Source organism: Chelonia mydas, chromosome 9 (assembly GCF_015237465.2).
Source record: "Chelonia mydas isolate rCheMyd1 chromosome 9, rCheMyd1.pri.v2, whole genome shotgun sequence".
Taxonomy (NCBI): domain Eukaryota; kingdom Metazoa; phylum Chordata; order Testudines; family Cheloniidae; genus Chelonia; species Chelonia mydas.
In genome coordinates, this window is record NC_057855.1 from 61,329,951 (window position 1) to 61,346,624 (window position 16,674).

Below are 16,674 nucleotides of genomic sequence, written 5' to 3' on the forward strand. Positions count from 1 at the left end.
TGGAATCTGGCTCTTTAGCTGGGTGGCCAGCACAAGCCATTGAATTCCCTCGATCATTCCTATAATCCACTGGTAATTGCCACTAGCTTGGTACAATCTGAACCACTTCATTTTAACCCAGAATCATTAACCCCTTCATGCCCTCACTGGTGTCCCCTAGAACCTCCATCCAGATGATCAGAGCCGTCAAGGCAGAGTAGGAAGAGTCACAGGACCATCTGCTGTTCAGCATGGAAGGCATTAAACTCCATCCTCACCTCCCATGGCTACGTGTTCACTTCCTCCTAGAAGCTTTGTCTGAGCATGGAAACCTGAGCCCTTTTCACATGATCTCACTCCTCTTGGCAGGGGCCCAAACACAGCTGATTTCATTGCAGGATCCGGGCAGGAGCAAAGAATTACATCAGGCCACAAGGAAATCAAAGGGGGGCTCCTTGCACAATCAGAGGGTCCCACCCTGCTCCTGTGCGAGGCAATGGCAAAACTCCTGACAAGGATCAGGATCAGGCCCAAGCCCAGCAAGCAATGGGGACAAAGGAAGAGGAAGGGGGCTGGGTGTCTTAGGGAATTGGCAAGGAGATATGGAGCTTCTTACCTACCACCAGTTCAAACCCAGCCCAGGGTGGTAGAGATCTCCTGCAGGTATCATCTGAGGTGTGTCAATGACCTACGTGACTCTGTGTCTCAGGCTGATTTCTGGGGGCTCGGTCTCTAGTCACATCACCAAAACCACCATCCATCTTGTGTTCTCAGCAGGGAGACCAAGGGGTGAAGAAAACATGGGGACTAACATTCCCTCTCACTCTTAAGGTATGTCTGCACTACAGTATAAGCCCAGAGTTTGAACTCAGGCTCAAGCCTAACCCTCCTTCCGTCTACACGCAAATTGTGCTAGCCCAGGACTTTGTGGGAGTGGAGGGTCTGAGCCTGAGACATGCCAGGACCCAGGGTTCAAGCCCTATCACTTTGCAGTGTAGACGCAGCCCCACTGGACTCGGGTGCTGAGAGCCTGCCAAAAGTATTTCACAATCCCACGGGCTGACTTTCCATGTCCTCTAGACAATCAAATTTTACCAGACTGCATCATGACCAAAGGGCTGGAGTGGCCACATTTTGGGAGGGCGCTAGGAAGTCTGGGATATGGGTGGATAGACTCAGACCCACATGATGCAGTATAGACACTGAAGCTGCAGGTTGGGACCCAGGATTCAACAATTCCTAACCTGTGGTTACAAATCAGTTAAGATGCACAAGCCCCAGGATAACAAACCCAGGGTCTGCTACTCGAGTTCTGCTAACCCTGGGCTTACATTGCAGTGTAGATGCACATAGAGATGACAGAGGTGAGGCACTGAGTAGCGGGGCAGGGAGCTTGTAATGATCTACCTGTCCTGGGGTGTAAACAGAGGTCTCCCGAATTGTCCGCCAAGCATCTGATCCACATTGGCAGGTCATTTATGGTGTAAACCACAGCAAGGAGAAAAGGAAAGAGCAGGGCCAGCCAAAGCAGATTGCTAAGGGAGTGACCTGAGCTGTCTACGTGTGGATTCCCAGAGCACTTGGAATGGGGAGTGCTTGCTATTAATTACAAAGGCCCAGATATTGTGGGTGCTAGCTGCTGGGAAGGGGCAGTGGATTTTAAGGCCAGAGGGACCTCCAGAGGATGCAGTCCGACTTGTCTATCACAGGCCACTAATGCCACCCAAGCATATCAAGCCCATTGGCCAGAATTAAACCAAAAGTATCAGCCCCCAGGAGACTCAATTATTTGGGGCCACAGGCAGAGAATAGGAGGGACCCAGGCCCCCTAGCACTCAGGACCCCTGCAGTGGCAGGGAATTGATCAAGTGAGATAAATGCAGCTGTTCTGCCAGCACAGGGATGGCTGGTGGGTGAGGGAAGAGCATGGAGCGCTTTGCTGAGCCTTTCTTCCCCCGCTGGCATAGGCTGCACACCACAGCTGGTGGGATTGGGCATGGCCATGCCCCGCTGTCCGCAGGCCACGCCTGGGGTTGCAAAAGAACTGGCTCTTCTCCACGAGTTCACAAGCCTGCTGTGTTGCTGCATGGGGGTAGGAGAGGGGCTCCCTGACTCTTCTTCCCCACAGGCTCCATTGCACTGAGTACAGATGGGGGTGGTCACTAGAGATGGGCTCAAGCCATGAGTTCTGAATGGGGATCTGGACACTGAGCCAATTCACAGGAGCTCAGATCCGATGCTCTGGGCACGGCCCGATACTCAGTGCCACCTTCCTGACAACTTGAACTGGTCGGAAACCAGCATTTCTTCCCCTCAAAACCATTCAAACAAAAGAAACTATTTTCATTGTTTGAAATTTTCTACCAACAGTTTTGATTTTTTGGGTCAGATGAACGTTTGATTTAAAACAAAGAGTTCCCCATTGATTCTGTCTGATTCAAGCGGGAATGAAAAATATCAGGTTTTCTCGTTTATATTTTGACCGCCTTCTCCCTTTTCTCCCCATTTTTTTGTTGAACTGGGAAAAGGCAAACGGGGGCTGGGGGGACAAAATTAGAGCATCAAAAATGGTTTGGTTCCATTCAAATAAAATCAAAATGACTTTTTTTTTGGTTGGGATTTAAAAAAAAAAAAAAAAAAAAAAATCAGAAAACGTACACTGATCCCAACATTTTTTGCAATAACTTCCACAGGGATCAAAAAGCTGCTTTTCAAGGACAAAACTTTCCGATGGAAAAAATGGGCCACAGCTAGAGAGATCCTAATACATGAAAACTAGCTTCTGTCCCCTGTCAGGAGAGGAGACCATAGGAAAGACTAGTTTTGCACACTCTGAGATGCTGTCTTAGCAATCGTCTTGGGTCTATTATTGCCCTGGTGACTTATTCACTGGGAGTAACCTTTTTAATAAACTCCCATCAAGTAGCTCAGAAAACCCCCTTCTCCTGAAGCAAGGATCTCCGAAACTCCCATTTATTCAGCTACCACCCTGAGACAACTTTGAACTCTCTCTCTTCCTCATTTAGAACTAATAAACAGAAGTGTTTCTCCACACAGATGGCTGCCTCATGGGACATCATGTCCTGGGAAATCTCAGAGCCTGATACTGAGGCTGGAGGACTTTATCACTAGGCTGAGAATTTCATGCCCATGGCCCTTCTCTCCACATACACAGTATCGCATGGTTAACTGGGAATTTGTAGATCTAAGTACTTCTCTGGCCCTCATAAGGCCATGGTGTCTGAGCAACTAACACTCATTAATGCATTTTATCTTCAAAACATCCCTTTGATGAAGGGACGCATGATCCCTATTGTATAGATGGGGAAACTGAGGCCCATGGAACTGAAGTGATGAGTCCAAAGTCACACTGGAACTGAACCCACAGCTTCTATATACTAGTGTGGTGTCATATCCACTAGGCCACCCTTTCTGCCTCTCACATGCCTCTGGATCACTGGGGAAGAGACATTAGGTATAAAAAAATCCACCCATGGCAGTGAGTGTCAGAGCCCAGGTCTACAGACTCAGACTCGTGCTTTGGCACTACAATTAGCAGTGTACATGTTCCCATTTGGGCTGGAGATTGGGCTCTGAAACCTGGGGAAGCGGTCTCAGAGCCTGAAGTCCAGTCTGAACGGGAACACCTACAAACCTGGACTCTAAGGTGCGGGTTTTTTTGCAGTGTAGACGTACCCACTGGGTTTGACTGCCCAGGGGTCTGACCCAGCATGGGAAATCCAACGTTCCTGTTAAAGTGGAGACAGGAATATAGGCTAAATGGTCCAAGACTCATACTGTTCTGCAGCATCCCGGATGGCTGGCAGCACTGAGATTTGATTGGTTAGAGCTCCACAGTGACAGAAATAGCCAGAAGCGAGATGTTGTGAAAGGGGACGTGGCAGCCATTCTGTGCTGCTCAGTCACAGCTGATACCAGATGCTGCTGAGGAGAGAGGGTGAAAAGATTAAATTTAAAACAAGCAGAGACACTAGCTCTGTTTGCCTTGGTGGTTCCTTGGTAGCTCCCTTGATTAGTAACCTTGAGTCCAGCTGGCTAATCATCCTAACGCTTGGCTTATGACCACTTAATGAAGAGCAATGTGGGGAGGGAGAGAAGCAAACTCCTTGCTTGATTGAGATCAAAGAACAAACTAATCAAGGGCTGATGCCTGTGTTTGCCAGCCTGGCTTTGAAAGAGGCTCCCAATTGTGCAATGCAGGAACCCCTGGAATAACAGACAGGCTGGACAGGAGCTGCCACCACTACAGACAGCAGGCAGAGCTACTTCGCTCACGTGCCAGCCCACAAAATTCCTCCCCTCCTCCAGCCAACCTGAGCCTCCTCCTGCAAAGGGCCCCTTTTGGCTCTGAAAAGCCCCTGGGATGCCTTCTGGATCCAGGATCAGCCCGGTCTTTATAGCTCTATGCAACTGCTGCTATTGCCCCTAGGGATCCTGCCCTGACCATGGCTGCGTGCCTATGAAAACAAAAGGCCACAGGGGCGGCGGGGGGGTACAGTCAGCGGCTGGAGTCACAGCCTGTCTTCTGCTCAGTGAAACTGATGAACTCTTGGCTGGCTCTTGGCAGCAAGCGAGCCAGGCTGGGAAATCTTAAGTTAGCCCAGCTGGCTGTGGTTCAGCTTGTGGCATCAGGGTGGCTCCATCCCTGTCCTCATGAGCTGCAGGGTACCGAGCGGGCAAGAAGAGGACTAACAAGGTGCCCCACGTATGCACATTCATGCGGCTCCTGGGGACTTGCAACTACAGGGCACCCCAACTCCCAACAGAGCTGCATTCTCACAAGTTGACTGACTCGGATTTCCCAGGTTGGGGGTCCACTGGAGGTGGTCTCTCTGATGGCACTCCCTTGAAATGGACACGGGAGGTAACTAGGGCACTGTAACATACCCTGCTGAAGTTAACAGGCATCTTTCCACTGACTTCAACAGGCACTGGATCAGGTCTACAGTCAGCAAACCATAATGCAAACCCCAGAGTCCTGGGAAACGTGGGGTGTTGGAAGTCTGGTCTTAAAACTGGGATCGATCACTTTAAATTCTCTGGGGTTGTCTTGGTCCTGCTTGCAGGCAGGTGGCTCTGTAAGGAAGTCTATGATCAGAGTCAGCCAGCACTTTGCAGACAGCCAGTCCAGAGCAAGGACAGGTGAGTTATGCCTTAGGGGAGCAGTCTGCTTTGTCTCTCACTGTTTTTGAGGGGAGGGGGCGAGGGGGGACTGTGTTAACATTCTGAATTCTAAGAAATAAAGCCATGTTAGGTTCCAATCTTCCAGCAAGAGTACTGCTGTTTTTATCCAACTTCCTTGTGTGTATGCCATGAATATCACAGGAAGCCCATGCTTCGTCCTTACTAAGGAAAGTGCCAAAAAGTGTCCTGTATACAGGTATCAAGGTCCAGCCCTCAGAGGGTAGGAGGGCATATATTCCCTGGCTGGGACATTACTGATGTTTAGTGCCAGGGAACGGATAGAAGAGAGGGGAATGCCGTGTGTGGGAGAGAGATTTCCCTGAATTCCTCCACTACAGCAAATCAATTACTGCCAATATCCTGCCTCCTTCCCAGGCCCTGCATTGGAAGATCGTGCCAGAAGGAATCAGCCCAGAGAGCCCATATCAAAAGGAGAAGTGGCACTTACGCTGGTGCAGATCTGGAGCAGCTCCTGAAACCAAGGGTGTGTCTACACTTGGAGCTGGGGTGTGATACCTGGCTCGTGGAGACATACCCACGCTAGCTCTGATTGAGTTAGTGCACTAAAGATAGAGTGCAGCCATGGTGGTGCAAGCAGCACGAGGCGCTAACTGCCCAGAGTATGTACCTTGTCTTTTGGACAGGACTGTACTCTGGGCAGCTAGCCCCTGATGCTGTTTGCGCTGCTGCAGCTACGTTGCTATTTTTAGAATGGTAGCTCGATAAGAGCTGGCGTAGGTATGTCTCCTCGAGCTGGAATCACCCCTGACCTCGCAGCGTCAGCAAACCCTCAGAGAAGTCAGTGGGAGAAATGAAACTGAAAATCAGAGCACTGATTTGGGTGCTCAACTATGGATCAAGGAGCCTAAAGTAGGCCCTCATTTTGTAAAGTCTTGCTCTCTGGCCTCACATTGACTGAGATGAGAACCTGCCCCAGAACCACGAACGGGCCTTGTGCTTCACATCCTTGTTTGGTTCTTGAACACAAGAGCTTGCTCCAGGAGCCCCACAAATCTGGCCTTTCCTTTTCTCAATCCATGAAACTCTTCGGAATGGGCACTGCTACAGGCACACGTCCCCGCTGACGTCACCGAGCTGTGAGGGGAGAAGGCTAACCCCCGCCCGCACATCCCCGAGCCTGGATTTCCTGAGCTTACACCTAGGGTGGGGCTTCCTTCTCCTGAACTTGGAGCTGGCGAAACTGACCGGAGGCAGCACAGTCACAGCCCTGCCTCGTCTCAACATGCCTCAAGTTTAATCCAAGGGGCTTCCCCACGCTACACCCACTTGTCTCTCCCGTTAGAGGTGCTCTAGTTCACCAGAAGTTATGTGCTATGTCTGGTGCTATGCGGGATCAGACGTAACAGTACGGATCAGAGTTGGAGCTAAACCAGAATGAAGCCTAAACCAACCCCCCATCCACGGACTGAAGGGGACATGCACAAAACCAAGATCCAAACTTCTTAGCCCATTGCTATCAAGACCCCCAAACTGGAGCCCTGAATCATGAACCCACCTCCCCACCAGAGCCATTTACCGTGGGATCTGAACTGCATGGCCCAAGCCTGTCCCTGTAAAAGTCAGAAAAGCTCTTCAGGGAAGAGAAAGGCAGAAATCACTGTGTGTGTTGTGGTGCAAAGCTATGATTTCACGGGTGAAATCCTGTTCTCATTGCAGTCAATGCCAAAACTCCCATTGGACAGCAGTGGGGCCAGGAGTCAAAACAAGCAACCACACAACTTTCCCTACAACTCTGCAGGGAGGTAAAGGACGGTTCATTCGTTCTCCCCAGCACAGCCATCCTGTCTGCTTTGAATGGGGAGTGGGGGGCAACAAACAAGAGGGGGGAGTGGGGAGAATTACGAGAATGTGACCCCGCCATATTCTAAGCGTGTGCACTCGTGTGCATGTGCATGTGCATTGTGTGGGAGGAGTGTGGGGAGGGTGGGGGGGGGGTGAATGCACGCGCTGTGTCTGGGAGAAGGATGGGGGAGAGGTGTGTGTATGCATGTGCATTATGGGTGGGAGTGTGTGCGCATGCATGCATGCGCGTTGTGTGCAGGTGGGTGTGCGTGTGTAAATCCCCAGCAGTCAGACCACTGAGGAAAGCATGTGTCATAGGTAACAAGCAGCCAGGGTGTTGGCTCTGAAGTACTCTCCAGCTGTCTGTGGGACTCTCAGGGTCACCAGGGGTGTTCCTTGCCTCCGATTAACTCCCCAGGAGTTTGCCGAGGGATATCACAGAGTCTGGGCTGACTTAGCACTCGGAGCAGCCAGTGGTTCTGTTTGCAAGTGGGAGAGCAGGGGCAGCCCAGGATCCAGTGGGACTCAGCCTGCTGCAGAGGTGTGGGGGAGGGATGGGGATAGCACCTCCCTGTGCTTCTGCTCCTGGAGCAGGAGACGGGGCCAGCCCGGCATCCCCCTGCCATCTCAGTGCTAGACCATGTCTTCTTGCACATTTGTGTAGTGTCCTGATGCCAGCCCAGGGCAACCCCAGACCAAAGAAGGAGACAGGGCCACCCCACAACATCCCCTCTTGTCCTATTGCTGAGGGATGAGATTGCTTCCCCCCCGTCCCGTTGCCAGAGTGGGAGATCAGACCAGCTTGCTGTGTCCCCCTCTGGTCCCACTGCTGGAGGGGGACACGGAGCAGCAGCACCCACCCTGTTCCTGCTGCTGGAGGGTGACAGCAGGCCAGCCTGCGAATTGTGAGTCCATCTGTTACCTAACCCAACCCTTTGAGGGAATTGCATCAGTAACTCTCATGGCGGGGGGTGGGGGGAGGGGAAGGGGGAAATCAACCCCATGGCTGGCACCCCTGGCCTCTGCCCTGTGTGTTCCCAGCTGTGCTGGGGTCTAAAGGCTCCATAGATGCACCCTTTTCTTTCTGGCCTCTAGTCCATTGCCATGGCACACGTTCTGCTGCTGGTGGCAGTAGTGGTGGTATGGAAAGCTGGAGCTTCCACCACCAACCTTCCCTCCTGTGCCCACTGAATTGTCTCACACTTCCCCAGCCCACCCTTGCCAGGGGCTCTAAAGACAAGGGGAGGTGGGTTTGGATTGCTGGCTGCTTGGCAGAGTACAGACCTGATGGATGGGCTGCATGCCACTCCCACCTGGACAGCAGAGGAATCACTGGCACAGTGCAAGGGCCGGCAGCAGAACACACAAAGTGGGCTGTGGGTGGCACATGCCACCCAGGGAAAAGGCTGCAGGGAATGGTCCCTCTCACTAGACTTTAAAAACAAAGTTCCCAGAACACCAGCTCACAGCAAAGAGGCCGTGAGTGGCGTCCACTCCTCCTAGCAACTTCCTGTCATACTCTTTTCTAATGCCAGCAGCCCTGAGCTAGCAGATTCCCAGCCAGAATTCTGGCACGACCCAGAGGTGAGAATCAGAACCTCTCGGGGGACCACTTGACCCAGAATTATTTTATTTGTTGGTTCTCCCTTCTCTGCCCACACAAAGTCAGGTCCAGGGCAATGGCGCACCATGCCCTGTCCTAAAAGAACCACGATCACCCTTCAAATCCAGGAACAGCCTTCCTGCTCCCCTCCTGCCACCCGCTTCCCAAAGCCGAGCACATAGACCCACTCTAGTTCCCAGCGCCTGCAACAAGATGGCGCTGGGAAGGCGCGCACCCAGGGTTAATCATTAGCCAGCTTAGCACTCTGACTTAGCAAGACACCACAGAGCAACGGCAACCTCCTCGCTTTCTGCGCCACTTCTGGGAGCAACCAGGCAGGCTGCTCTAGGGAACGGCGGCAAATCACTAACAGGAGACACGGCTCCAAGAACTGGCCCATCCAGGCCTCAAAACCATGAGCCAAAGTCATTCAGATCCCAGAGTTCCTTTCACCTTCCCATGAAGGCTCATTCTTTAGGGACAACTTGATCCTTGGTAGAGCCCCACTGACATCAGGGAAGTTACACCAGGGGAGATTTGCCCCACTGGGTTTCACTTCTTTCCAAGAGCTCCTTGAAGGGCATTTCCAAAACTCTCGCTCATTTCTACTTGGATTGGATGTGGGGAAGAAGGGTGATGCTAACCTGCCTTAAAGGCAGATGAAGGAACTGCTCGCTCCTGGGACTCCTGCATTTCATCTCGAAAGAGCAAGGCAACAATACAGCGACAGTTGTAAAATGGTTCCCCAGCGTGGGGCAGGACACTGCCCGTGTTTCACAACCGGCCCCGCAATCAGAGCGAGCGGGGTTGCTGCACCCAGAGCCTTTCAGCAATCTTCTCTGTCTGGGATCTTTGCTTGTGACTCGGGAGGGGGGCTGGAGGCTGATTTCCAGGCAGCTTATCCATTGCTTTATCTCTGGCCTTGCTGTTCACAGAGGGAAGCAGCAGCGCTGGGGAATTTCAAGGAGAATTCCATTCTTGTCTCCACTAGTGTGATTTGAAAAATAAGAGCCTGAACTACAGGAAAGTACCCATTCCTGGAGCCCTTCCTTAGTGATCTTCTCTGTTTTACAAGAGGGACTGTCCTACTGCTTCTCCAAGATGAAAATCAAACTCCTATAGAACTTAAATGTTTCCACACTGGCTTCTTCCGATCATGCAACAAATGACTGGAACTATGTTCCAGAGGATTGTTCACTACCCATTTGTTTCACACCTGGCAGAAAACACTTTCTAAAATCCCCCTCAAAAAATTTTAATAATCCGGGGGGGGGAGGGGAGGTCTATTTAAACAGCAAAAACAAAACAAAATCCAGCTGCAATTTTTTTCCCTTTAAAAATCAGATCCACACCTTTATCATCTAGTGACCGACGGATTCTTTCTGTCGAAAGTACATGCTTTGAAATCTTTCCAGTCTAGCACCCACAGAAAGGGAATTTTCATAACTATACACTGATGGGCCAGATCCTCATCTGGTGTATATCAGGGCAGTTCTGTGGACTTCAATGGAGCTACACCAATTTGCACCAGCGGAGGATCTGTCCTTTTGTTTCCCCAGGCTAGGCTTGTTTTGCAAGCTGCAATTTCTGGGGGAGGGCTGTGTTCAGTGGAAGTATTCTGATCTGGCTTTTCTCTGAACATTTTAAAAAAAAAAAAACCAACACAAAAAAGTGGCAAATAATGAAAACCAACCTCTGAAAATCGACAGCCAGTACCTCATTATTCCACATCAATAAGGATACTGAGGTGTGATGAGAGCTATTAAAGCTTTCTCTTACCTGCGCCAGGTCATGTTGGTTTTCCAAGATCCTTATAGCAGGTTTGATGTCTTCAAAGACTGAGGTGTCTTCAGCAGACTCCCCGGACATTCTGACTGGTTTTAATTGCGTAAACACTGTACTTTCTTCAAGATTTGGGGTGCTCAGAACCAGCCCACTGCTGCTCATCCCTCCTACAGTCCCCTTCCCCCACTTCTGAATGTGTTACAAACCAAAAACTAAAAAGAAAAAAAACGGGGTTTGGACAAAGCTGGAAGGGATTCAAGAACTCGGAAGCAAGCCCGTTGCTAATCCTTAGGAATCCAGGTGCACTGTAGCCTTAAGAAGTCTGATCTGTTATAGAAAAGTCTTACCTGTCCTGAAGTAGGAGGCACACTAACCTGGCAAACTTCAGTGACAGGCCGGCTGAGCCAATCAGGACTGGAGCTAACACTGCTCCGGCCAATAAGCCAGCCGACATCTCTTTAAGGCAACATAAGATACAATGAGTACAGAGCCCTGCTTTCTGTGACTCTTTCCACCAGCCATGTTACCTGTAGCAGGTATACCTAGAGAGAGAGAGAGAGAGAGAGAGAGAGAAAATTACAGACAGACTTGCATGAGAATCTAAGGCCAGGGCTAGGCGAGAAACTTTTGCCAATATAAATCATGTCGGTTAGGGCTGTGATTTGCTGGTATAAAAACGTTGTGACAAAAAGCCCTAGAGTACATGCAGCTATACCAGCAAAAACCTCATTTTACCGGTACGGCTTATTTCACAGAATTGCTAGAAGCTATACCAGCAAAAAAACTCTTTTGCCAGTATAAGCTGCTTCTCTATCAGGGGATTTGCCAGTATAGCTATAGCAGTACAGCAAACCCTTTCTAGTGTAGACAAACCTTAAGTGACACAGTTGTAGCTGTGTTCTGTTGTCCCCTGTCAGGGCCTGGATGCTCACACTGGTTTGACACCCCTCACATAAACACTGCTGGGTACAGCATCACAGCTCTGCTCTTTCAGCCAAGACAGGACTCATTTTGGAGCCTGTAAGTGCACTCCTTGAGCGACCAGAGGTAGAGGAGCCATGTACGGTGCTCCCTTCTTGGGCACTGAATGCTCCACCAGGTTGGAGATCTTGAGACCATAGCCCAGGGATTTGCACTTGGCTTTCTGCAGAGCGATGCTCTAGAGTCTAGACCGCCAGACCATCCTGCCCTAGAGAGATCCAGAGTATAGCAGATCTTGGAAAGTAATCTACTAACTTAGGAGTGTGGTCAACAATTTTTGACTAACTGTTTTTTCATCAAGAAATGGGGGTTCATTGAAAAGGAATTTTTTGGCGGGGGTGAAAATTAATATTTTGGTTTCCAAAAAAATTCTCACTGAAAATTTTCATTAAATCAAGAATTTAAAAAGTGGATTCTGTGTAATGTGAAGGGTTTAAATCAAGTTCTGAGGACTTCAGAAACTCAGGAAGAGGTTAGAGGGTCTATTACAGGAGTGGGCGGGTGAGGTTCTGTGGCCTGCAATGTGGAGGAGATCAGATTAGATGAACATGATGGTCCGTTCTGGCCTTAAATTCTATGAAAGCCTACAAAAAATTGATTTTTTTTTTTTTTTTTTTTTTTTAACATAATGGGAAAATTCCCAGTTCCAGACTTTTTACTATTCCCTAGTTTTTTCTACTGGGGAGGGGGAAAGGGGGGAAAAGGTTAAAAAAAAGAGTGAAGGAAAAACAACACTCTTATTTTTTCCCCCACCAGAAAAAGTTGGAAAAAAGTTTTAAAAGTAAAAGTAAGGGTTGGGGACACTTTCTTGCACTTTTAAACTTTTTCCAATAGAGAAGTGTGGGAAGAGCTCTGACTTTTCCCCGGGAAAAAAATGGAGCAAAAGAATGAGAAAGACAAAGGAAAGATTTCAGAGTAACAGCCGTGTTAGTCTGTATTCGCAAAAAGAAAAGGAGTACTTGTGGCACCTTAGAGACTAACCAATTTATTTGAGCATGAGCTTTCGTGAGCTACAGCTCACTTCATCGGATGCATCTGATGAAGTGAGCTGTAGCTCACGAAAGCTCATGCTCAAATAAATTGGTTAGTCTCTAAGGCGCCACAAGTACTCCTTTTCTTTTTACAAAGGAAAGAAAATCCAAAGCCAAAATGAAACATTTCCAAACAAAACCATTTAAAATGAGTTTTTCTATGTTGCTTCAACACATTTCATTTCACAAATCAAAAAACAGGGTAAAGAAAGTAAAAACTTGAAAAAAAATGAACAGTTTTAATTTTCTGAACTTTTCACAGAGAAAACCCAATGTTTCAACCAGTTCTGCTCCTAACATCCCTGATCTACTCACAAGGTCACCACTACAGACGTAAGCCAACCAGGTCCGGTAGAGTAAGAACGAAACTATCACCCACTACTGTTTCCTTGCGCTCTGCCATCGGTCTGTTTGCATACACCTGTCTCTTGTCTTATACTTCAACTGTAGGCTAATTGGAGCGGTCTTTTTGTTGTGTTTGTACATGGGGCTCTGATCCATGACTGAGTCTCCTTGGAACTACCATAATAACAGTCATTCAGGATGAAGCCAAGTCTCTCATTTGAATAACATTTCCTATTTTGCTGTGTCTAGCTGCAAAAGCAGGAACGGCCAAACTAAGCACATGGGGAAAGGCGGTTGTCCTCTATTTCTGGCTCATGTGGAAGCAGGAAGCATCCGAATTCCCACAGGAAAAGAGGAAATCTTGGTTCTCAGAAGGTTTCTAGCTTCGCTGACACACAAAGTTGGATCATCACAAGCATTTCTGGGGATTTCTCTGAACCGCCTCTCCAAATCTTTGCGGTTCATTTGTCTCTAGCCAACAAAATGTTTGGGAATGATCATAATTTTCACACTTCTGTGCTCTGACCAACAAGCTGGGAAACTAGAGGTTTATAAGGTCTTGCATCACACTATTGTGTTCTGACGTTGCATCATGCAACACGTCCCAGCGATATTGCAACATGTGTCCCCCAGCATCATAGATGAAGGGAAAATAGCCATGGTGGGGCATTATGACACAATGGGTCTGTCTACTCTGGAACTGGAGGGATCATTTCCCTGGACATACCTGCGATAGCTCTGATGAAGCTGGTGGACTAAAAATAGCAGTATAGCTCCTGCAGCGTGAGTAGTAGGATGGGCTAACCACCCCAAGTATAATCCCATCTTGAAATCCTAGATCCTGCCATCCATACAGCCATAGATACACTCCTATTTCTAATGCACTAACTCAGTCAGAGTTAGCCCGGGTATATCTACCCAAGATGGAAATTATAGTGTAAATATACCCAGAGGCACAGTGTTACGATGTGATTATATTGTCCCACGTTGCACTTACAAATTGGTGGCAGCTTTACCTGTATCCCCTGGGTCAGACTCCCCAGTCCACTCAGGGTGCTTTGGACTGTGTAAATCAACATCATTCATTGGAAATCAATGGAGCTACACTGATTGACACCAGCAGAGGATCTGGCCAGGTTATTTCAGTAGGGGACTCAAGTCCCTAAAGCTCGGTTTTCAGCGTTCAGACTTAGAAGGGAAGGTAGAAGGCAATCCTTGCTACCTTGCATCTGATATGGATGAAAAATTGATCCCAGACTGAAATTCTTCCGTGCTGCTGGCAAAAGCTTCAGTGGGAGCTGAGAGCATTCAGCACCTCACAAGATCAGTCCTTTAATGCAAACACTGATAGTAAATGTTTCCAAAAAAATGCAAGCAATCAGTCAGTCTTTATTAGCGCCCCAGGCTTTCGCCAACAGAACACATAACAAATATGTAAAACAAATAGCTTATATCAGATGCAAGACTTTGGACTTCAGTACACTCAGCAACGTACTCATATGCTCTTAAAGAACTGCTCTGAATCCAGTTTGTTGAAGAAGTCAAAGTTCTAATATTAAAGAGACAGTGTTGGGAAGAATCAAAACATTTACAAATGCAGCAAGTTGCATAAAACCTATTATTATCAGAAATGTTTTCAGGACTTGTTTGTATATCAATGAAAACATTTATTTTTAATCCAAACCCCCCACTGCAGGATTTGCAATTATTGTTATCAATAATAGTTATTATTTGTATTGCTAGAGTACCTAGGAAACGCAATATGGACCTAGTCTGACAACTCCAGAACTGCTCTGTGCACAAGTAAAGCTGGTAGCAAAATAATGAACATTTTCCACAACAGATTTTTGATCCTTTTTGTGAAAAACTTGCACCCAAAATTTGTATTTTTTTAAAAAGCTGACGGCCCGAATAAGAATTTAAGGCAATGAAACTGACTAGGAGGAGAAAGTGAAAGTGCCCAGTCTGAGAAAGTGATCAGTCTCTTTCCTCTGTCCATGAGAAGTGAAATGCACACAAATAAACAAACTGCATAAACAGCTTACAGCAAATTCAAGTTTTAAAATTTCTTCCATTTCTAATAATACAAAGTGTTACTATAACACAGCTCAGGACACTGTTCTGATTTGAAGGTATCATTCCTTGGGTTTAGAGACTAAATGACATTCTGCTATGCAGTGAAATCGATCTTTTATTGCTTTTTTTCCCCCTTGCATTCACATTTGGGCCCCTCTAGGAATTCAACAAGACCTGCGGGCATTTCCCTGCAGTGATCATTCAGTCAAATTCTAGGACTACACTGATTTCTGTCAATGATTTCCCAGCAGGAGGATCTTTTGATTTCAGCATTAAAACAAAGCAATCTGCAAAGCTCTTATCTGCATCAAGTCCACTTGTAAGGAAATGGCCTTGAGTCTATAAATGATCTGTGTGACTTGGTTTGCTCAACACCTTTCCAGCAAAAGGCAGATATTGCCTCTAAGGAAGCACTGATATATTTAAGCCAAGAATAAGGAGATTTGTGGAGGTGTTGTTCTGCAAGCCCTTTATCTTTGTGTCTCACACAGCACTGAGGACAATGTCTGTGCTCAACAAAAAATTAACACCAAACACAAAAAATAAACACAGTGTCTTGGGACTGTAACTATGGACATCTTCTTCCTGTACTTCATCTGGCACAGCATAATGCTGTTAAAATCCCTTCTTCAGTGCAAACCTGACTCAGAAATGCTGGAGGATTTTTAGATCAAGGGTGCATATGGTGGAGGCTTGTCCACACCTAAACGGTCAGGAGATTTGCCTGGCACTTAGATCAGGACACTGGTTGTCATGACTCCTGAATTATATTCAGAGATGTACCAAAACTCAGATCCCATATCTGAAGTCCCACCTCTAACATTCATTTAGGAAGGGAGTGTTGTCTAGTGGTTGGTGTGGGCAAATCTGGGAGGCAGAACTCCTGGGTTTTATTGCTGGCTATGGAATCTAGGAATCAGAGCAGACGGGATGGCAAGTCAGAATTCCTGGGTTCTATCCTCAACCACAATTTGTTGGGCTAGATGCAGGAATTACTGGGTGAAGTTCTCAGGCCTGTGCTATGTGGACAATTCATGACTAACCTGTCGAACTCATTGCCATGGGGTGTTGTGAAGGACAAATGTATAACTGGCTTCAAGGAAGAACTGGATGAGTTCATGGAGGATAGGTCCATCAGTGGCTATTAGCCAGGATGGTCAGGGATGCAACCTCATGCTCTGGACAACCCGAAACCTCTGACTGCCAGAAGCTGGGAATGGAAGACAGGGGTCAATTGAGTGATAATTGCCTTGTTCTGTACATAGGAGAGAGGATTTAACCTACATCTAACACCCTTCAGATGCTGGGCCAAGTCAGCAGTGTCTGAGATCATTCCTCCATAGACAGGGGCTCCTGGGCCCCAGATCAGTGTGGGACAGCTTTTCCCCCACCCTGCCTTAAAACTCCTGGGTGGCCACACATCTTATCCTAGGGAATACATACACCCCAGGGTGCTCTGCTCCAAGAGTGCTGTGGCCTCACCTATGGGCCTGATCCACCCCTGACATGTCCCCCAAGTCACTGGGAGGGTTTCCATTGACTTCAATGGGAGTTTGATCAGGTTCCAAAAGGGCCTGGTTCTCTTTCCTCCCGCACCTCACAGTAATTTGCATGAGGTGAAGAGTGCAAAATGGGTATTAATTGCTTCCAGCGCAGAATGGAAATGTCCTACAAACGCTCTGCTCAGGAGCGAAGGCCAGCCCAAGGGGCAAGGCAGCGGAGAGCCAGTTTACTCCCCTTTCCCCAGTTCCCGTGACAGCTTCCTAACAGCAGACAGGAACAGGGTAGTATCCCTTTAAATAAACCGTGGGCCTTTTAGTGGCGCTCATCTTGTACTACGTGTTAGAAGCAGCCACAAACCAGTCT

The 16,674-nt window shown here is 48.1% G+C and overlaps 1 protein-coding gene across 4 annotated transcripts in view; it reads right to left on the bottom strand.

Moving 5' to 3' along the window:
- LOC102931475 (Krueppel-like factor 5) overlaps nt 1-16,674 on the bottom strand; it is a 75,507-nt gene that overhangs the window by 35,529 nt on the left and 23,304 nt on the right. The window contains exon 2 of one of the 4 annotated variants that reach the window (XM_007063948.4): nt 10,370-10,917. The exons of 1 other annotated variant lie outside the window; for it this stretch is intronic. In XM_007063948.4, the coding sequence (XP_007064010.1) occupies nt 10,370-10,537 (168 nt within the window). In that variant the 5' untranslated portion in view covers nt 10,538-10,917. Of the gene's footprint in view, nt 1-10,369; nt 10,918-16,674 lie in introns of those variants that run through there. 2 more of the 4 variants (XM_043522090.1, XM_037908109.2) reach the window with 2 other exon arrangements.